The sequence below is a fragment of the Rhodnius prolixus genome, unplaced genomic scaffold, assembly GCF_049639745.1.
Source record: "Rhodnius prolixus isolate KJV_2025 unplaced genomic scaffold, Rpr scaffold_1, whole genome shotgun sequence".
NCBI classification, from domain to species: domain Eukaryota; kingdom Metazoa; phylum Arthropoda; class Insecta; order Hemiptera; family Reduviidae; genus Rhodnius; species Rhodnius prolixus.
This window is the reverse complement of record NW_027411581.1, coordinates 52,417,421-52,440,446: the sequence shown is the minus strand read 5'-3', so window position 1 is coordinate 52,440,446 and position 23,026 is coordinate 52,417,421. Positions and strand designations below refer to the sequence as shown.

The following is a 23,026-nucleotide window of genomic DNA, read 5'->3' as shown; positions in this document are numbered from 1 at the left end:
AAAAGGTTTGGTTTTGTAGTCAGCGTAACTAAAATAGAAAAAGAAGCTATTTAAGTCATCAAACGTTAATAAATATTTCTGCCTGAGCTAATACTGTGGATAACTTGGGAGAACAAAACTACGCGTTTGTGCTATAAAGCCATTTTTCAGACATTTCTAACAGCGAAAATTCCCCTAGCCCTTGCTGTTAACAAAACATAACCCCTTCCTTTCGAATTGTACATTCTGGAATTACTATTTCTGAACATATTCGTGTTTTTCCTTTTTTCACTTTCCAATCAAAAAAATATAGTGCATTAAAACTGTCCGGTAGGACACTTGTGTAAGGTTTTTGAACAGTAGTTGCAAAATTTAAAAAAATAATTTATAGGTCGATCCACATGCTTTTACAAAAGGACCGTAGCTTAAGTGATTCTGTTATGGGTGTATATGAGAGGAAGATAGACGAGATGTCTCTATAGACATCACAACACATATTGTCGGGTTCGTCTTGTAGGCTGTATGAAGGGCATAGGCCCAATTACCAATATGAGGAAGATTCTGTTGGTTAGATTTTCCTGGAACGGTTAGTTAGAGTCTGAAAAACATGAGAGCATAGAGAAATTAAAATACAATAATTACTGTGTCTACTCAATATTTGCTTGTAGTTGGGGGAGAAATGCATTAAATTAAAAAAATTTGTTTTAAAGAAAACGGATTGATGGACTTGCGCCCATTGTTTCACAGTTATCACAATATTACTTCCACTTCAAAATGAATTCTTAGTAAGAAAAAATGAGATTGGTAAGAAGTAAAACTATTGAAAAAGGTATTTGAATTACAAAAACTTATTCTATATTATAAATTTTATTTGCAATAAAAATAAAGCTCAAGTAATATAAGTACATTTCATCCGCAATAATTCTATAAACTATGGGGTTTCTTCATTTCATATAATTATTTAAATTTATCCTAAAAATATGATAAAAACATAATAAATAAAATAAAAACAAACTAATTTAATGTAAAGGTAAGTGATATCAGAAACTACTCAATTTACGCTAATTCACATTTGCATAACTTTTCGGTCAAATAATAATTTTTTTTAAACTAATTTTAACTTTTTTTTACCATCAAATTAAACCTATTTTAATAATGGTTTAAATTATTATGAGCGCTTAGGACCGCATTTCTTATACATTGAAACCTAGATCAACTAAGCACTTTTCCCACCTTCCTTCAACTAATTTTATAAATATTTCATCATGAACTCTCTCTTGCTCAGATTCACTAAACAAACTTTTCACCACTGAAATGATGGAGGGAAATTGCCTCCCCCAATCAAAAGCTAATTATTTTATTTTTTGTTACAGCTTTCTAATGTAATTAATTATACTTTTATCTATTTTGAATGTACGAGTATTTTATTTATCCGTGTATAATAAAGTCATACAGTTACTGCTTTCGTGAGCTAAAGATTAAGATTTACTATACAAACTGCGATATTTTCACCATTTAAAAGATTCTCTGCTAAGCAATTGATAAGAATTAGTGACAAAAAAAAAACTCTTGTCTTAAAGTACTAGTAGTTTAGTTTTTTATTCATTAAAATTTTCATTTTCTACACTTTCAAATAAGAATTTCCCCGCCGTATTCGTAATGAGAACTTTGTAAATATCAATAAGTTAGATGTATCTTCATGCAAAATTCCTAAGTTCACAGAAAAACTATTAAACTAACAGAAATGAAATTTAGGAAGAACAAAATAATAACCTAAAACAAAACTAAATGCAAAAACTATTATCTCCATTAAAAATAGTTAACCGCACAATCGAATCCTCAGAGGAAGTTCTAATGGTTCTTTTATCCAAGCTCTAGAAGGAGAACTGAGTGTGGAAAAATGAGAAAAGATTAGTCTCGGGAAAGTAGAACAATATTTCTTTAAGACTTTAAAGCATCCGTTTAACAAAACTAGAACTAAGTTATGCTAATCATTCCTGTCTCAGAAATAAAATAAACCAGAAGATGTTTCTTTTATCAGAATTAGAGTGAAAATTTAAATTTATGCATAAAAGGTAAGAGAAACCTTAACAGTAAACTTCAATTTAAAAATAGAACATTGCTACTGCGAATATGACATCAATGTGACATTCAACTGACTTTGGAAAATGCTGTAAAAAAACGTTCTATCGATTCCATGATATTAAAACAGAAGATTTCTTATATTTCGATAATGTACAAAAACAAACTAACCAAATGAAAAATAGAGAAACGTTATGCACTCCTAATTTTATTTCAGTAGTACTCATTCAAATTTACACTTCATTTAGCAGCATTGTTAAAACTTAGTTATCAGTACATTTATAGAAATAGAAATAGAAAAGAAATTTATTATTCTGGGACAATTGTCCCCTAAGAATAAATACAGGAACAAATAGAGGCCTTAACAGTTTGGCCTGTGATTATACAGAAATTAAATAAATAAATAAGTATTTACAAAAGTGAAAATATAATAAGTGAAAATGAAAGTAAAAATAAAATAATAAAACAGCAGAAATTAAGGAAATAAATTAAAACAATTAGAATTTCGGAGGAAGCTGAATAGAAAGTAGATAACTGAATAGACGGGATTTAAAGATGGATAGGGTAGGAGCATGCCGGACAGATGAAGGCAAGGAGTTCCAGAGAGAGGTAGCACGTATTAGGAAGGACTTGTCAAAGGATGAGGTACGGTGAGAGGGAATATAGAGATCAGATGAGCGAGATCTAGTGTTACGGGAATGGATGGAGGATTTAAACTTAAGGAGTTGAAAAATATAGGAAGGCCTTTGAGACTGGATGACTTGAAAAAGGAAAGAAGCCAAAAAATATTGGCGGCGATAGACAGGAAAAAGCCACTTCAACTCATCGTAGCAGTGCGAAATGCGAGAGTCTCTGGAAATGCTGAAAATAAATCTTATGAAGCAGTTCATGAGGCGCTTAAGCTTAGCTTCAATATCACCAGAAAGACCGCCATACACTAAACAACCATAGTCGAAATGGGGGAATATAAGAGAGGAAACTAGGAGTTGCCGGGTCTTAATTGGAAAAAGGTGACGGGAACTATTAATCTGCTTAAGGATATGGATGGAACGACGAGAGATTTGGGAAACATGGTTTTTCCAGGATAGGTTTTGATCGAAAGTGATACCAAGGTTTTTCACGTGATACCAAGGTTTTTCACAGAGGAACAATATTTTATTGGGGTATTGTAAAGGAAAAGATTAGGAAGAGGAGCCAATGATTTAACGAGTGCTAATTAACGATTAACGAGCCAATAACAATAGCTTTGGTCTTTTCTACATTCAGGGTAAGCTTATTGTTCGTGGCCCATGCTGAGATATTATTGAGGTCTTCTTGAAGTTTAAATACAGCTTCAAACAAATCCGACGGGGAAAAGGATAGATAAATCTGAAAATCATCAGCATAGAGGTGATACTGGGAATGAGAGGTTGAAAGAGGAAGGTCATTGATGTAAATTGAGAAGAGGGTGGGAGATAGGGAAGAACCAACCTTGAGGTACACCGCGTGACAAAGGAAGAAGTGAAGAAGGCTTACTATCGGGAGTGACAACGAATTGGGAACGATTAGACAGGAAGGATTGGAACCAACGGAGGGTGCTATTGGAAAAAGAGAGGGATTGTAGTTTAGATAGCAGGATATGATGGTCAACGGTATCAAAGGCTTATACTAGACTTATACTATATTTCAATTATCTATTCAGTACTTCATAACATAAAAAAGAAATTTGTTGAAAACTAAAAATTGCATTTGATTAACTCTACTTTCCAAAGTAACTTAATAAAACACATTTTCAGAACATTAGAAATAAATAACATTCATAATGCATTGTGGAACCAACTTGATCATTTGGATTCAGAATCGCTTTATTTAACTGAAAAACCAAATTGGCAACCATATTGAATACGATAAGAAAAGAATATCATTATAAAAGTGCTCATTTCAAGAGCACAGCCAATAAAAAAAAAAAAAATTATAATAAAAAATGTTATCGCAATTTCTTGAATTTCAATGACAGGTTATTTAATTCGAATTATTCGTTAACATTACAGTATCTTTTATACTTGCGTTAGTTTACGCGGGTACACAATTTTACAAGATCTTCTAAGCTTGCAATAGTTTTATACTTGTACATATCTTACTTGTATATAAAGACAAATTCCATTCTTTTTTCGGAAAGAAAATAATGGATATGTTTTTGCCCATCAAAAGTAATGAAATGACGGGAAAAACAACAATTAAATAATGCTGGAACTGCCTATGAATAGTAATTAAGAAAGAACTGTAAGGCCCGGTTTGCTAAGGCACTTGGTACTCCATAAGGCATTTTTCAGGATATTTATTTGCCTTTAAAGAAAATCTGCATGTTTGACAGTATATACAGGACAGATTATGATCCCAAATGCATTAAAGAGTCCATTAATCATTACATTGTAACTTAATTTTTCTTGATACAGAATTTCAAATCACATCTCTGATACTAACAATCAGATGGTAAATCATTTATATTTTAAATTTTTCAAGTAGCTTCAATAAGTGCAAGAGCTTAAGTGATTACAGAGATTTGGAACTAAACAGTTAATGATCTGAAATGATCATTTGGAATATTTTTATTTAATGATACCGACTACACATTGACAATCACGATTTCTCAACCTTTCATCATCAAAGAAAAAAATAGAAATAAAAATGAAATTTACGATGGTATAAAAATATGGGTACCTTTTTTTATGGTTCTAATCCCAAATTTATGATTTTATTAGAAAATCGTAAAAAAAAAAAAATCAAAATTTAAAGGGGTTCGTACGGTACTAGTTTTGTAATTTAATCATTCCAAAACAAAATTAATTATTATTTTCATCACGCAAATCAGTGATCACTAAAATGAATGTTGTTAAGTGCAAAAATTGAGAAAACCCGAAGACTTAAAAACAAAAAAAAATATATACGTATATATACAAATAAATACAAATAAAGATGATTACCGTGATAAATAACAGAATATAAATGAAAAATTAAAACGCTTTCCTAATATGTCTTTAAAAATTCAATAACAAGTAAGCTTTGGCAGATGTATTAAGTTTCATTTTTCAGAAAAATAGTTTAGTTCATCTTTCTCTCAAATGCTAAAATAAAATTTCTACAATATACGTATTATTCCATAAAACTTGAAAAAAACATTCATACTGTTTGAAATTAATAAATTACATTATTTTTGGAAAATTAAAAACTATTTTTTATCAACGAGTACATAAGGACAATTTTGAAAATCAGGATTTAATCTAATATTGTATACCAGAATCTTTAATTTAATATTTTTTTGTTAACATAAAATATTTTTGAGCGAAAATTGAAAAATATTCAAAAATATAACTCTAGCTTCTTTAACTAGGCTATTTCTAATCATCTATCTTAAACCCTGTAACAAAATGGAACTATCCAGAAAAAAATATTTTTGTGTCTTTTCTTTAAAAAATTAACAAAATAATTTTTTTTAAAAAATTATAGAATAAGTTATTAAGATTACTTTTTCTCCAACCCTTCAAGACAGACTCCCATCGGTCCTAAAAGATTTGATGCTGGTCCAGCTCCACCCATTTGTGCTTGGTACGATTCCAAAATGTTTTTCAATGCGTTCATGTCTATATCTACTGGCTCGAAACTTTCAATATCTGAGAAACTGTCCTCCATGCCCTACAACGATTAAACAAGTTGAAAACCTGGAGTAAATAATTTTTGAAAAGTGAAATTATTACAGGGAGAATTAATTACTTCTTTATGACTTTTTTACAGCACAATATTGCTGACATTCTTGGCTTAATGCTGACACTACAAAATTAAATTTACAACTTTCATATATTTCTGTCAAGATACTGCTTTCAAAATTTAGAACTTCTATTTTACGATTTTATATAAAACTTACGATCTAGTAAGCGCAATCTGACATTTAAACACACTAACTACTTCTTTGCCGCAAAAACAATGAATCCTTACCAGATAAAACAAATTTTTACGGTTTTAGCTCCAGAACCATCTACCTCAAGCTCATAAAAAAAAATAGAGAAGAGGACACTACTACACAAGCAACCATTTTTATACAGTTTATTGAAATGTGGGAGGAATGATTAAATTGATCAAAATATTTCCAATTATTGAATAAAAATATTCTGGAGTTAAATGGTGTTGGGTATTTAATTGGCATCGGAGACAGCAGTTAATTATTGTGAATTCCTAATTATTATGCAGAAGAAAGATCTCGCATTGTCAAATTTAATTCAACAGCTACATATAAATTCAACACGAAATTTAAGGAAATAGTTGAGCAAATCGAGAAAACTGAAAATAAAAACCTTCAGAAAATTGGCTATTAGGTAAAAGTTCACGGAATCAATATTATATAAGTGATAGAACTTGATATTACACTAGGTATTATCTAAAATGCCAGGATTTCGTACTCTGCCAGTAACATAAATATAAACTAATTTTTATTAAATTATGTTTGAACATTTGAATTAATTTATTAATTTGATACTTTTACATTTAATTTCTTAGTGAATCAAAACAACTTAAAAGCTGACATGCCTTTTCCTAAAATCTTTATCTACAATTGAATCATGAAAAGGCAAGTTAAAGCTTTTTTCTTAAACTGCTTGGTCGAAAACTACTACTTAAAGCGAACATGTTCTAAAATCCAATTCATTAAGCACCTAGTACCAAACTTACTTCAAACTTTTATTTAATATTATAAAAATCACTGTAGGTACCACCTTATTGTCCTGAAACTTACCTTAGCCGGTTTTTTGTGAAAACTTTGGCCCATCGTCGTTTTTGAAAGTTCTCTGTCCATTTGATCCATGTACTGTTTCAGCTCACTCTTGCCTTGACTATCTTCACTTTCTCTACGTTTATCTAATTATCATTAAAAACAATATTGAATAAACTATAATAAATTTTCTACTTGATCTAGTTGAAGAAATCTTTGAAGACGAATACAAATCCGAAAGCGCTCCGAATAATGAATAAAGAACGCCATAAAATTAACGAACGGAAAATTGTTTACTTTTACAACTAATCTCGTATGACATTTTTATAAATAAAGAGTCACATTGGTCAGAATATTATGAATTACCTGTCTTCTTTCTACTCAAATCCATCTCTACTTCGTCCTCATATGAGCTCATACCAGATTCTTCTGATTCTAAATCCCAACTATCCTCAGGAACTGCAAAATCTAAAGCCATTTTTACAAATAAATATATTTATTTTCTTTAAACCCCTAAATTGTGGCATGACAACAACTTCGGGTTTGTATTTCAAGTGTAATTTTTAATTTAAAAATATTTAATATTTACCAAGAATATTTTGTACAGCACAAGTGAATGCTTCTTGATCAAAAGATATTCTATTATTATCATCATCTCTTGTCTGATCTTGTGATTTATTTTTCTTTACCCCCCTCTTTGGACGTAGTGGTACACCGTCCTTATTAACCCTGTAACATAAAATTTAAGTATATTTATTCTAATAATTAGAAAGAAAACATAATTCTTATGAGTTTAAAGTTATGAAAGTTATAAACCCTCTTTAGTAATTCTCATATTTTAATGATTATTCATTTTCCACTTTTAAGATACAATTTAATGGTACCATTCTTAAGTGTATAGTTCATATTTGTAAATTAGGGTATAAAATCAAATATATTAATTTATTTTCTTATTTTTGAGCCAGTAACTTCTTCCTTTCGGCAATCCTGCATTTAGCCGACCAGCAAATTAATAAACTTAAAAAAATTAGATAAAAAGTATCATTGTTTTTTATCTTAGATATTTCAGAAAAAGTAAATCTTCAAACATAATTGTGTTTCAAAGCTAAATAATCGTAAAACTAACAGAGGATGTTCTGCTCCTTCCAAACCAGACACGTGTTCAAGAAAAGAAGTCAGATGCGTAGAAATGTCATTAACGGAAGTATTCGGGCGATTGCTGCCATATCTTTCTGAGAGGATTTTATCTAAATCTTCAGAAGAAATCTCCATCCATGAATCATCTGTTTAGAAATGTACTCGTTGTAATTTTTTTTCTAAGACTGCATTTAAATCCATAAAAGTGAAAAGGAAGAAGAAATCATAAAATAGTAGATAATAGTTTCTTAAAGTTTTTAAACTCTACCACCAACCCATGAACTTCAGAATTAGTTCAAGCTTACCATCTGGGGGAGGTAAAGAATTTTCAGCTCTTTTCATTCCTTCCACATCTACTTCTAAATTATTTAGCATATCTAAGACTGTTTTCCCTATAGGAGATTGTGAATACATTGCATGTGCTCTGTAATACTCTTTTGCTTCAGTTTCCAATCGGGTGTAACCAACTGATCCTTCTAGTAGTTCCTAAACAATGACAGAAAAATAATAAGAAAACTTTAGGGTGTAAAATAATTATAATTATTTGATCTAAGAATAAGAGACCTAGACCTGAAATTTAAAATATGTGGTAATATTTTATTCAGTACAATGAATGGTTCTTGGAAAAGAAAAATTCTATTAGTATCATCATCTCTTGTTTGAATATAATAAATTTCACATTAATAATAAAATTGGATATATATGAAATATTTCTGTCTCAAGTGTTGTCTGTAACGAAACACAAAAAAAGAGACACAAAAAAGGGGGCTATTGAATTGTTGTTACCGAACAAATTTATTATCTGGCATAATTATAAATAAATTTAATTCCAAATAAGCTAACTTACATTAAAGTATCCTTTATCCTGGAGTGACTGTTTATACCTAAGCCATCCTTTATCATTTTCTAAATCATCTCCATCTTTGACTTTACACTGTGACACTAATATCTCAAATCCACAAGCCTGCAACACATTTCAAGAATGTTTAATATTATTAAATGGGTTTATTTAGTAACAATTATTAGATAATGATATACAAAGTAATCAAAAAACTAACAAGCTTGATCCCGATGGAATGAGCCAAGTAATCTGGTGAATTCTGCTGTGGAAGGCACCAACCAGTTCTTCTGTCTGGAGTATATTTATGATGGAGCAACATAGCGTAAAGACATCGAGACATTTTAACTTGACACATTACACGAGTTTCTGGAGGAAAAAACCTCATAGCACGACATGCCTGTAATTCAATAAAATTATACGCTTAACTCTCATCAAATTACATTTATCATTCGTTATGATCTTATCATGTGAAAATTCAAATTCTTACATTCCGGAAGTAGTGCTTTTCTGATCAGAAGTATGATCTTAGTGATTTTGGACGAATGAGGGCACTTTTGGGAAAGTGGGAGGGCAAGGCTTACCACAAAAGAACCATTAGAATAAGATTTTGTACTTTCATATTACAAAAAAGGGTTAAATGTTTTGCTAAAATACCAAGTTTGTTAAAATTTCCACAAGTGAAGTACTAATTTACTGACTGCATTACTTAGTTCTGAAATTTTCTTAAAAAAAGCTCTTTGGATTACAATTGTTCATACGTTTTTACAGGACAATTCGATAAAGGGACTGTTGGGAGAGGAGAGACTATTCTTTCCTTCTAATAATCATTTCAGTATATTAGACGACCCTGTGTCTTTCGTATTATAAAGGGAAGCTATTTAGTATTCATTTGAATTTATTAAATTCCAAGTTTGAATTGGAATTTCATTTGAATTCAAATTGTTCAAGTTTTTAAGATTTTGGATTTTAAATGTCTGCTTAATTTTCACTGAACTTTGAATTTGTATCAAAAGTTTTTATGTGAAAAAAGTTCCTAAAGTTACAACTCGAGATATGTAGTAAGTGAGTCATGAGAGCGTTACCCGACATTTTTTTGTAGGTTGACAAATATCTTCCAATAGTTTTATAAATTACTGTTGAAAAAATAAACTTTTTAATAAATCTACACTTATTTTATATCATAGTTTAACGATTAAACGACTGTTGTGTGAGGAAAAAGGTTTTTTCAGTCTATAAAATTAACTGCCTTGGAATCTTTAGCACCCCTAATAAAGAGTAAGCTGTTTCACAAATGGAAAAAAATGATTTCAGTTAAATTGAGCATTAATTACCCTCATGTCAACAGGATCTCTGTGACAGAATGCTGATACGGCAGGCGCGATTAGACTAGGTCTCTCTTTTAATAAGGCAGCAACTGCTGCCGGCACATATGCATTCGTCTGATGCAACAGTTCCTGTATTTTATCTGGATAACTGAAAAATTACTTCTCCATTATTAGTGCTGAAATTAATCAATATACATGCAATACTGTTAGCAATACCAACCCTTGGACGCGAGAGGTGATTGCTCCTTGTATCTGATCCGGCGCTCTAGTTACCTGAGGATTATACCTTATTTTATGCAATGCTTCACCAACGAAAATAATCTCTTTTTCTTTTTCTTTAGGGATAATGTGAACTTCTCCATCGAAGATATAAACCTTAAACATCATTAAACTAAGGCTTCAGAAAATATAAATTTAAATTTTCAAAGTTTCACTGAACAAGAAAATTAAGTTGAGTAGCACAATAAGCTTATTGAACTTCCTCAATTTCTACAAAAGAAATAAAATTAATGAAATTGGTTGATTCCGTTATATGTGTGAATCATTCGAAACACCAGCATTACATACTGTGGTGCTTCGTTATTGATTTCTTGTCACCCACAATAGTATCACATCGCGTACATGTATAATAAAATTATTTACCCTTTTTTCACACACTTCAGGAGATGCCCATTTAGGAAGAAAGTCAGCCGCTTCAATTAGAAGAAATTCTCCGTCAGTGTCAACAACTCTGAAAATAATCTTAGTTGGCATCAAGTAAAAAATAATTAATATAGCTTAAGTAAATAAGTACCTGGCTATTAGACCTGGAATATTTTTCGTAAGTTGTATGAGAAGATACACAATAAACCATTCATCCTCTATATTCTCACCATAATGTGTGACTCCGTACAGATGTGGTGGAAGACGTTCTAAAAATGTTCTGATTAGATCTGATTAGATCAACTTTTGTTAAGAGACAATGATTTAACACTTAATCAACCAACCTTCGTTGTCAATGATTGGTGGTAGATCGTTAACATTTCTAGAAATTACATGGAATTCATCTTTCTGCCAGATGTAATCCTTTGAACTTTCTTTGACTGCATTTTCAACCTGTTGTCCTAAACGTCCGTAAAATTCTAAAGGATTATCCTTATCGTGATCGCTGAAAATAAAGTATTCCACGAAATCATCCTCTCTAACATTTTCCAAAACGTCTCTTACAGTAGCCATTTACACCAAAAACTCAATAGCCCTTGCCTCTCGTGTAATTATCAGGCTAACAAAGGCTTCTGAAACAGCACGCGAGGTTACACTATTTATTGCAATCAACGCTAGATGCCGTTCATTTGGATGCTTCATACCTTCCTAAAATGGTACGTTTAATTCAAATAATATAGTAGTTATTGATGAAAGCAGATAAGTAAATCCTAAAGTTTCACACCATCGATCTAACACGTTCAAAAAGTCAGAAATTTGAAAGGATAATATAATTTATTTTAGCATGAGCAAGATTAAAAATTGCCCTCAATCTATTTTCACAACATATAATTTTTTGAGCTACGACGCGATAATTATTCACAAATTTATGATTATTATCTAAAAGAATTTATGGATTTATAAAAGCATAAATTGAGAAGACCACCTGTATATTGTGCAAAAAACATACCAATGATTTGAACGACTTCTTTTAGCCACTGAATTTTGGCTAATAATTATTTTTTCATAATTTCTAGACCTTTTTTTGCTTTTCAAATTTATTCCTCAGTTAAAATTTATTAAGGAGTTCTGTAAGCACTGAGTAAATAATCAATATTCGGTTGGAAGAAAATGTTTCCTGTATAATTTATATAAAATGTGTAAACATTCCACAAAAAAATCTTCTTTCTTCTTTCATGGCGAAATTAATGTTAAAATATTTTACTTTTTAGAAACATTTATATCTTCTCTCTGGCTTCTAAATAGTGCTCCTAAAATAAAATTATTATTCTTTTGCACTAATTGCAGGCAGGAATGAAATCTTTATTTACTTACATACTTCTATCTTATCAAGTTAAAATTTCCTAGAGATTATTTCTGGAAAGTTTTTGAGTGGCTACTTTTAAAATCTAAATACTGGGTTTTGTTCCATTATTGTAACTAATAAAAGTAACTCAAAGGGACATAAGAAGGAATATTTTTAAAATAAATTAAGTGAAAGGGCCTCTTTAAGTGAGTGGGGGAACATTCAAAGCAGAGATGTGTCCCTTTAAAAAGAAAAGCAGGTAGAAGAAAATTCTATCTTATTCGCAGCCAGTCAGTGTCTAGTTAGCAAACGATTAGTTACAACCTTAAGCAACGACATTTAAAATATGATGAAATTGCATTATAAAGAGTTATCGGTATTACTAAATAGTGTCATTGGATATTTATTGGCCATAGTTTTTATTCGTATTAAACACATCCTATATTATTGGAAGAGCATGCACAGGTAATTACATTTTAACAGATAAATTAACTTAGTTTTCAGAGAATAGGAGATTGTTGGGAACTAATGCACTTAGTAATAGTGTCGCGCTGCGACTTCCAGTGAGAATATTTACTAGCTCTGTGTGAAAATGTGTACTTCTGTGAAGTAGATGACCTATTCCTACATAATTACTGACTGAATTGTATACCATAAATTTTCTCAGCTGGCCAATTAAATCTCATCAGATACCACATTGGAGTTTAAAGCAGAAAAATCTGTTTTATTTATTTAAGAACTCATTTACTTGAGTACACGTATATTCTGATAAATATCAAGCAAATATACTTTTTAGTTTTAATTATTTAGCATAAATTAATATTTCTACCTTAGCGACCAATTTTACATTTCTTGTTTCTCGTAAGAGGTCTCATTGTCGTAAAATCTCATCTCCAGCTTTAGAAAAATTAAGTAAAGTAATTAAATGTTATGTTTTCTGATTTTCATACATGTTCATCTAAAATTCAGAAATTGAATTAAGGCTAATTGACAGTTTCTTACAGATTATCTGAATTGATCGTATAAGGTCTTTTACACTAATGTACTTCCTTTATAAATTTTCCAAAATAGATAACTTTAAAAATGTTCTATTGGTAGTGGTACTTAACTCCTTATTTCTAAAATACTAAGTTGAATATTTCTTTGCTAACCAATGCGACGATCATTATTTTGATGAGATTAACGACAGATGTACCCTTTTATTTATTTTTTTTTTTTTTGGACAAAATTAATCATACAGCGAAAAATATGTCTTGAAAATGTTCATGAGTGATGAGTTCTTTAATTTGTTGCTTTTTGTATGCTGTTAATAATTGAGACTGGTTACTCCAGGTAGAGGCAATTCTTTTATCAAATCTTTGTTGAGTGGATAATTCACTGAACTTCATTTACAATCATTAAACAAAATAATGGGAGATAAGTGTGTTAAATTATTTTATTAAAGTAATGTATCTTGAAGAATGCCGTTGGGCTCTCTTCTTTTTTAACTGGAACTTCACCTACGAACATGTCCACATATTCTCGAAGTAAAAAGTCTTTATTTTTAAAGTAGCAAAACAATGTATGTTTTGGAAGCATTGCCGTCGACCATCTTGTCATAAATTAGTTAAAGTTATTAATGCTTAAAATAAATAATGTGATTTATGTCACATTAGTGATTATTATTATGAAGGTTTGTTTGAAATAATTACTGTTCAAGTTTTCTTATGCAGTTAGTAGTTTTTATTTAAATGTGTCCATAATGTTAACCCACAAGCAGTTAAGTTAGAAAGTGAACTCAGGTAAAGATTGGACTAGACGAAACTTAGCAAAAATTATTGTATGTAACTTAACCGTTGGTTTTTAAAGTTTTTATTGTGTTGAACACCTGGTTTCTTGCACACTAAGGATGACTCATAGTATAATGTTTTCTCATTAAAATGACATGTTCTTATTCTTTTTCATCTTTAGAGCGTCTATTAGGAGTACACAAAATTTAAAGAAAATTTCTGTTAGAAATGAGAATTTTTGTAAAAAGGAAAGTTCTTGAGAATAGTTTCACACCACAGTTTTATTATTTTCTTTTTAGGAAGAAACAAACTTAAATAGTAAATTCAAAGTAGAAAGCAAAAAATTCTCAAAATCTATTTTTCACTAAAATTCTTGATTTGAGATACTTGGGTTTAAAATCTGGAATGGATAAACAAGATTCTCTCTTATTATTTTTGTTTTTCTTTTATTCTTTGAATTATAATTGACAATTTTTCTTAAAGAAAGAAATAAAATATTGCTAAGTTTAGTAACCTTAATTCCTCCGAGCAAAATGTCGGAATAGTGATTTTTGGTGTCCATTATTCCCGGTAGATTCTTTACCATTTTTTCAGAAAATGGTTATCGTAGGTTTGATTATCTAAATATGTGCAAAGAGCAATGTTACATGAATTTTAAAGAAAAATTTTCTTATTTTATATGGTAAATATTCATTTTTATATTGAATAGGTATTTACTAAATTTTTATTAAAAATAACATCTATACTTAACTAACAACTTCCCCAGAAACTTGAAAAAAAAAATTGTTTAAATAAAGATGATACAGCTAAACGTTGTGTGGACATAATCTTAAAGAAAATCGAAAAAATAAGTCTTTTACAATAAAGGCACACTTCATTTAGATCTTTTCTTTTGCGTTGAGTATGCTTAAAGAAATATGTATAGCCTTCTAGTAAATTTTTTTTTTTTTAATTTTTAATTATATATATATATACATATAAAACACAATCGAAGATAGACATTTAAAACGTCTCTGGAATTTTTCTTATTTGACGTCACATTTTTATTCAAAATTAATTTAAGCCACACTTTATTTGGGCAAGTTTACCTAAGGATATTCCATAAAAGTGGAAGAAAATCTAAGCAAGGAGTTATAGTGACTTCTTGGTATTTATGCCTCTTCACCATCTCGATTTTGTAACGCTGATGACACCACCTCTGCCTTACATCATTGCGAAGGTACCCACTGATCACTGAGTAACCCTCTAAAATCTTGAATTTTCTCTGTAGAACTATAGAATTATCATCTAATATCAAAATGTCATCGGTCTTTTTTTTTTTTGTATCACCAACCAAAATCCTGCCTTAAAGAAGATCCAGGAGATCATGAAATCTATAATGTTAGTAACAATTGGGTTTACGTGCGCACTGCACTTCTAGCTCCCATCACGAACATTCTCATCTTATTATTTACATATACAGTCTACATTCTATGACGAACACTGACACTAATAGGAGCCACAATAGCTTTTTTTTAGGTCACAATGAACTTGCACTTTAAACCGCTCCCTCTTTAATCTACATCTAAAATATTAACTCTAATTAATAGTTAATTATTATAAACCGAGAAATTGATTAGAAAAAAAAAGTAAAAGTTGCAGTTTGATGCAATTATGAAGAGAATTTGATACGTGTAATTAAATAAAACTATAGCGAAAGCAAGTAAGAGTTTTTCGCTCTACTTTTAAATGAAAATTACCCAATTGATTATTAACGTCCTTAAATTTATTATTTTATATTCATTAAGATTCTACTTTCGATTAAAGTGCATAATGCTTACTAACGTTCCAGGGACTATTTATTTGTTTGCGTATTTAACATACAAATAAAGATGGTAGAATAATAAAAATAATTTTTTGTTTTAGGAAATCAGAGGCAAAAGTGTTAAGTATTGACTTCAGTAATGCGGTTTGTTCCACTCCTGCAGCCAAAAGTGTTCGGCTAAGCTCCTCTTTTGAGTCCATGCAGCTTTCTTCGATTCGTAAACCAGCTCTACAACGGAATCAATCAAGTACTTCACTTAAACTAACTTTTTCGGAGCCTAGAAATAAGGCGCGAAGAGAATTATTCAAACCTGCGCCAGCAAAGTTTTTAATGGATGATGAAGTTGTGTTAAAACTTCCAAAAAAAATGAAGAACAAGAAGCCAAGACAATTACGGATATAATTGAACAGTTATTTATTATTATTAAGCATAATAGGCACACTTTTATTATTCGTTGATTTTTTTGTTTTTAATATTTTATACTGCTGTTGAATAAATTACTATCTTACATCAACTTGGATTTTTTTGTTTTGCGCAAATTTAAAAATTTTCCTAGATGGCACCAATCACCCATATGGTATATTTTTAATATACCTGAAGAAAGATAAAAAAAATTCAAGAAAGCATTTAAAAAAAGATTAAGAAAAGAAAGCAGGTATATAGAAAATTCAAGATGTTTCTTAAATGAGTCACCAAATTGAAGATAAAATGCCTTCTCATGTAGTGCTCATTAAACGGGAATGTTTAATTTGGTTGTAGAGAGCAGACAATTACTCAATTACAATACAAATGCAAAATATGAAAGTTACACTTGTATCAGAAAATTTAATTCATCCACTTTCCTCATTCAAAAGCAAACAACGAATGAAATCAAAAACCTAATTGCTCTTTTAAAAATAAGTATTGGGAAAAGCGCTGAAATTTGAACTTCAGTAGATTTCAGTTTAAAGATTTGAAATAAATCAAATTCAATATGCGTAAGGTTTTCTAATAATCTAGAACTTTTCGATAATCCCGAAATCCCTCTAACTAACATTTAAGGAGCTCTACTTTGTATTATTTCTGGTCTTACGCGTACATTTCGGAGATATCTAATTGGTAGGTTTATCCCAAATAAGAGATATTGGCCAATCAATTGGTTAAATAATTAAAACGCTGACTTTATTACATTAAAAATAAGAAGTTTTAATCGCATGATTAGTTAGTTTTCATTTTATATTTTAGTTTTTTTTTTTGTAATTTAAGTAGAAATTTAAAAAGTGCGCCACTAATAGATCTAGAAAGATCGGTTCCCCCACTATTCTGGTTTCGATCAGCTGGCGTGACTAACTAGAGCCGCCCCACTCTTGGTCTCTTGTGTAAGTGAGTTCCAAACGTTTAACATGTTGTGTTTCGATTTTAAATTAGAATGCTCTCAGTAGGTAGTGAAGTGTTCAAGACTTGGAGTTGAGGATGAAGTATAGCGTGAATAGTAAATACGAAAAAAATAAGAAAGACACAGAACCACTTATTGATGAGGGGAGCATCGGTTCACAGGACTCTGGAGGGAAGGTATGTTACCCAGGGACTGGGAATATCATCACACGTCTGGTGACCCCCTGTTATTGATCTCTTGCTTTAATTCTGCTAGCTTAATTCTACTTTGCACATTCTTATAAATATATTGGCTTTATAAAAAATAATAAACTGATAAAATCACTTCAAATGTACGGAATGCCCGGCGTTTTCAATTTTTTCTTAACTGAGAACCTACTTTGACTAGTGGAAGTCTGAGATATAGCCCACTTTCTTGAATCATGTTTTAAATTGTTGCATTTTTTTCTAGCATTGAGAGATGCAAGGTTAATAAATTTGAACTTTTTTTTATTTATTTATTTACAATGCCCAATTTATTTAAATTCTTTAAGGAAATTGACTGTTACTAGACACTAATAATGTACTATGCAATATGCTCAAAGTTCAGCATCAGATTATGTTATATGGTTTTCTTTGAAAAGCAAGTTTTTTAAAAACAATACTTTAACTCTTCTTTTTCTTCGTGAAGACAAATACTTTTCTGAGATGTTTTATTTTGTATTTGTGTAAACGGTAGATTGCCTTTCGACATTTCTTTGAATTAAGTTAAGGCAGGGTTAGCTCAGGGAAGCATTCTATATTTACGAGCTCTTGTCAACTTTAAAGAGCCTTTATTTCTAAGGTACTAATCCACGTGCTTTAAGCTTTTCTGCGAACACTCATTTGAATGATATTGATTTTTTTTAAATTATTTTTATAATTTTATATTTCCAGGCAAATTTATACTTAAGAAAGTTTCAAAATCTATATTAGTGTTCTGTTTAGATATGTAGATGTACCTCACATGAACTTTAAGAGTAAACAATTAAAGATGATGTAGAGAATTATTTATTTTTTTTAATTTAAGGCGCGCCAAAACCTGGAGTTATTGGCACCCTGAGCTTTTTTCAGTGCACTGCTAGTCTCCAGTCAATGTTTTCTCGTTACAGACAACGTCCATCACCGGACTGTGTGCTTCTTACAGCACACAGCAGAGATAGGAAAATCTGAGGGCTGGATTCAACCCGGAATCTCTGCGTTGAAATCCAGTAAACGTTAACCTCTAAGCTACATAGTAATTCTCTCTCAGAAAATGAAAATTAAAAATTATAAGTTTGCTAGTATGTCATACTAGATTGCGACATTACTTGGGTATATATGGAATTCTAGTTATGCCACTTATAAGTACAACTCTTAATGTTGCAGTTTATAATGGTGTTCCCTTCATGTTTTATGATGTACATTTATGGAAACGCAGCTGGTGAATGAACCAGTATTCTACGTCGTCATAGAAATAAATTTCATTTTCTTGTTTAGTATCTAATTAAAAAAAATAAATTTTTGGTTTTAGTACTTGTAGAAGTTGGAACAAAAATAAGGATAAAAAAGTCGTAAAAAAATACTTTTTTCGCCTTTATTGAATACTGTTCTTGTATTTATTTATTTTTTTCTAGCAATGAACCTTGCGGTTATTATGCTCTGGCAATAGAATGATGTAATCTTGTAATTTTAAGCATGACAAATTATAAACGAAATCATTGGTTAATTTATTTTCAATTCAGGAGGGGAAAAACACCTTAATGAAATAATTCAATTAACGGTTTTATAACTTTTTCTTTGTTTATGTTTTTAATAGGAATAAGAATGAAAAATTATTATTGCTTAAAAATTGAGCTTATTCGTCTCATAGAGAACTGTTTGCATTAAATGTGCAAACATATTTATACTTTTTACTAGTTTTTGTTTGAAATATAATGACCCAGAGTCAATGTTATATTGGAGTTGAGCACTAAGCAACAGCTTTATTGGAAGAATGCACAAGTCATCGTTGTAGACACAGAGAGCATAATAACCGCTAGGTTTTTGAAAAAAATATTAAATAAATAAAAGGCTCAGATGAGGCTTGTAGTTTGAGGACAGCAGCATCAAACTTGAAAGAAGGATAGGAAATCATGGATTGCAGCCCGTGTATTTGAATTTCTCGTTCAAACGGAGAACGGGTGTTGAATATGCCTATGTGGACAGACCAGTATTGGATGTGTCTTTTCACTTGAACAAGTAGGATGGCAACATTGTCGCGATAGTTTAGAGAATGTTGTCTCACTTCTCTCTCAAGCCGTATAAAAAAAAACAAAACATAAGTTTGTCGAAATAATGGTAAAAAAATCTCGCAGAAAGTGAAAAAATAAATAAAAAAAATTTAAAGAGCAAATTTTTAAGTCAACATCTCAAATAATCAAAGTGTTTTTTTTATTCAACTAATTATATATTTGGCACTCAATAATGTATGCACTTTATCATTTGGGCCTCTTGTGCATATGTATTTGTATCTCAGCGATCAGTTTGACTTGTACTGCGTTTTGAAATAAAGACATACAAATTCTAAAAGTAATATATTTAACTAATATATAAAATGAAACTAGAAATTTCTTGTAAGAGTAAGTCTTCTTCTTATATTAAAGAATCAGTTTGAGAATTGGTTCTGCATTGTATTTATTAACTTCTGAAGGGAATGGAAATATCTAAATTTGTTTAAACTACATACTGTTCATTTATTCGTTTAGACATTCGGAAGTGGTTTTTTTCAATTTCTCATGACACATTACAGAGTACAAAACCCATAAATTAAGCAAGATTACATAATATTGCCTAGTTATTAAAAATAAAAATCAACTTGTGCTGCCTGGCCTGACAAAATATAAATGGGTTCTTCTAAAACAAAAACAAAAAAAAAAATGCAATACTACGGTAATACCAAGTAATAGTAAACAATGTGGAAATGATAAATCAATTAATGGTACTTGTTTTACAAATTGTGGTGCGAGCAAGATTTTATTATTTAAACACTTAACAATTTATTTGCTTTGCCTTTAATAATTTTCTATAAATAATGGAACGTTTTACTGCTGGGCTCCTTTGCCACTTAGTTATCCGATTTGTGAACTTGTTACTGTTATGTTACGTTCCCGCAAAATGACAAGAAAGAGGACCTTAAAGAATTGCCCACGCGGAATTATGAGAAATTCGTGTGATTTTCGTGTTGTAACAAATGAACTCAACGACAAAGAATCAAGCAGCGTAAGCTTTTATTTATTAGTATTGTCCTTGCTGATGTAACCTTCAAGATGATTATTGTACAATTAAATAAAACTGTACATTTTTAGCAATTCTTTAAATTTTAGTCTACTTTGCTGACGCCATTATGACTCGTAATCGGTGGATTAGGGTTCTGTGTTTTTTAAAAATGTTTTTTTTTTTTTTTATAATTAGTCTGAAATCACTGTAGACGTTTTTAATGAACCTGGTATGAACATATTTTTTAATGAGTGCGATTAGAACACAACATGTACGTTTTATGAGAGGAAACAAATTTTTGCTGCAATATGCGGGCATACATACAGCCAAATTGTAAAGTAATTCATGTGCAGCAATTCAGTTACTAGGTACAATATTTATTCATTTTTCACACCATTCTTCTTCAAATAAGGTAACATATCTAGTTTTTCTGCTTTTTTTTTGTCAGAATTTCACGTTTTCATTTTTGTGATAAGTAAATGCCAGCTCTATAGATCTATTGGTGTGAGGCACAATAAAGGTTTTTCAAGCATTACTTGATTTTTACAACTGATTGATTTCTAGCAGTACGTTTTCTGTGGGTCCGTAAAACACGTCCTTTTTAAAACTTTTTTTTTTTTTAATTGCTGATGAAATTGTATTGTTAATAAACGAAATTGTCGTCAGATTAAGTAGATTAAAGAAGAGTGTTATTGCTAATTTTTCGTCAGGCTTGATATTTGAAATGTTGGATATTGGATAGGAATTAGAAAGTAGGTTAGTTTTTAAATCCAAGCAACTTCCGATGTTGATTTTTCAGAGGAGTTGAAGATTAGTTCTTCGTGAAAATTTTAAGCAGTAGTCATCAAAAAAATGTATGGTAGCTTGAATTCGTTGGTTTTTATACAATTTTTCGATATATTAAATTAGAAATTTATGTGTGATTTATATATAAAGTATAAAATAATTCTTTGCCTACAGTGAATATTAAAGCCTCGGTTGCAAGGTTTTCTTTAATGTAATTCAGGAAGTAAAGCTAAGATAAGCAGAATTATTAGTAAATAATAGTTTTAGTGGCGGCCTTACTTAAATAGGGCTAACTCCTCTCCCATAGAATGTACAGCACCGAGACCCCCTAAAGACACATCTACATGAAAATTCCCAATCGAATGAAACCTCATTCATGAAAATCGGTTCATGCGTTTAAGCGCTACGTTGTTTACAAAACAACAATAGTTTTTAAAAATGCTGTCTTGCTCATTTTGGAATCACAGTAGTGCACTGGTAATAAATGTTACTACTCCAGTATTGCCATACGAATATCACTGAAAAAGTTTTAAAAATAGTTAAAGATTTTCATGTATGCCTTCACTAAAATGACAACGAAAATAATTAGGCAAATTTTCTAAAAAATGTTATAAAACTAAAAACTCGCCTAATTATAGGAAGGATCCTGGTGTTATAAACTAAATGTAATTTAGATTTGGTGCTCTCAGCAATTTTTTATCGAGATGTTTTATTTCGTTTTTACATACGTGCATAAAAATTGGTTTTGGAATTTGCAGAACTTCTACATGTATTTCATTCGGAAAATCAGTATACAAAAATGATAAAAAAACAAACAATAAATGGTCTTTATTTCTCTTAATAAAGTTATTCGGTTACTTAAAAGTCAGAAAATAACTAAAATATTTATTTAAATAATAATTAGACGAAAGTGAATATGAATGGAAGATTTAGCGGTTGTTCAAAGTATTTTTTTTAAAGGAATTTAGAATTCTTTATATATTTGAAAATAAAACATTTATTTTAAGCAAGTTATGAAAGAGAGAAAAAATTCTCATTAACTCTTAAACACAAAGGGTAAAAAAAAAAGAATTAAGCAAAATTTTAAGTTATGAAAAATATGAAACAAAGTTTAATTGGTTAGAAGAATGAGTGACTTAGAAGACAAGAAAAGTGGACTTTTACAGGTGACAGAACAGGTGAAAGTATAGAAACTCAATTACTTATAAGTAAGGATTATACAGAACGTTACAAATAATCGTTTAGCTTTTCAGGTTGAGCTAGTTTTCCTTATTTTAAAAATAAAAACCGATGCTGATAAATTGCTAGTTTTTTAAATAGTTTTCTTATCAGAAATGTACATAATGGTTCGCTTGTCAGGAATTGTGAATTGGGAGACACAGAAAGTCAATTATCATTTCATAAGGAAAATTGAAATTTGGTATTAAAAAAAACCCATTACGTTGTTTTCGTAGAAACGACTACTAATCTTAAATGTTTTATTGTTCAATGTCATAAATGAAATTTTGATAAAATTAAGTATATTTTTCAGAATTTCAAAAGAAAATTTATCGTGCCTAAAAGATCTTGAAAATTTATGTTTCAGGCATATACTGTATTATTAATTTATTTGGGCGTAGAAAGCGATGGGCTATATTTTGTACTCAGGGATCTCTAAACTATTATTTCGAGTAAAACCCCAAAGTCGAAATTCTGCACAATTGCAGTAAATTTTCTTATTGTAGTAGAGTAAGTTATTGGGTTGACCAAATTTCTGTTAATTTAAATTCATTGTTCAAATATCTCTAAATTTTTGTTACATAAACCTTTTAATCTTTTTTATATTGAATTACTAAATTTATGAATAGGAGATACATCTACAAATACATTTACAAATAGTACTACATAAATGAAATCATTTGCTTAAAAATTTAAAATATCTTCCCAAATTTCACTTTTTTTTAAGA

The 23,026-nt window shown here is 30.1% G+C and overlaps 2 protein-coding genes and 1 long non-coding RNA gene across 4 annotated transcripts in view; 2 read left to right on the top strand and 1 right to left on the bottom strand.

Moving 5' to 3' along the window:
- Nucleotides 1–918: 918 nt before the first annotated feature.
- ecd (ecdysoneless cell cycle regulator) lies at nt 919–11,398 on the bottom strand. Of its 2 annotated transcripts, none has more exons than XM_074119226.1 (14): nt 11,092–11,398; nt 10,899–11,016; nt 10,748–10,835; nt 10,326–10,480; nt 10,112–10,253; nt 8,998–9,177; nt 8,787–8,903; nt 8,245–8,425; nt 7,929–8,085; nt 7,392–7,531; nt 7,169–7,270; nt 6,827–6,948; nt 5,567–5,733; nt 919–5,458 (listed from the first exon to the last, which is right to left on the bottom strand). In XM_074119226.1, the coding sequence occupies exons 1-14, from the start codon at nt 11,318–11,320 to the stop codon at nt 5,452–5,454; spliced, it is 1,905 nt and encodes a 634-aa protein (XP_073975327.1). In that variant the 5' UTR covers nt 11,321–11,398; the 3' UTR covers nt 919–5,451. The 2 variants fall into 2 exon arrangements, with proteins under 2 accessions (XP_073975327.1, XP_073975334.1); XM_074119233.1 differs by having other exon boundaries at nt 919–3,913.
- A 300-nt stretch (nt 11,399–11,698) lies between these two features.
- Nucleotides 11,699–16,179, top strand: LOC141449829 (uncharacterized). Its single transcript, XR_012455730.1, has 2 exons — nt 11,699–12,557; nt 15,767–16,179. It is a non-coding gene; the product is annotated as an uncharacterized lncRNA (long non-coding RNA).
- Nucleotides 16,180–16,982: 803 nt separating this feature from the next.
- The window catches only part of SPoCk (secretory pathway calcium atpase), a 56,345-nt gene continuing 50,301 nt past the window's right edge, over nt 16,983–23,026 (top strand). Inside the window, exon 1 of the mRNA XM_074143196.1 lies at nt 16,983–17,216. Within this exon, the coding sequence (XP_073999297.1) occupies nt 17,118–17,216 (99 nt within the window). The 5' untranslated portion in view covers nt 16,983–17,117. The remainder of the gene's footprint in view (nt 17,217–23,026) is intronic.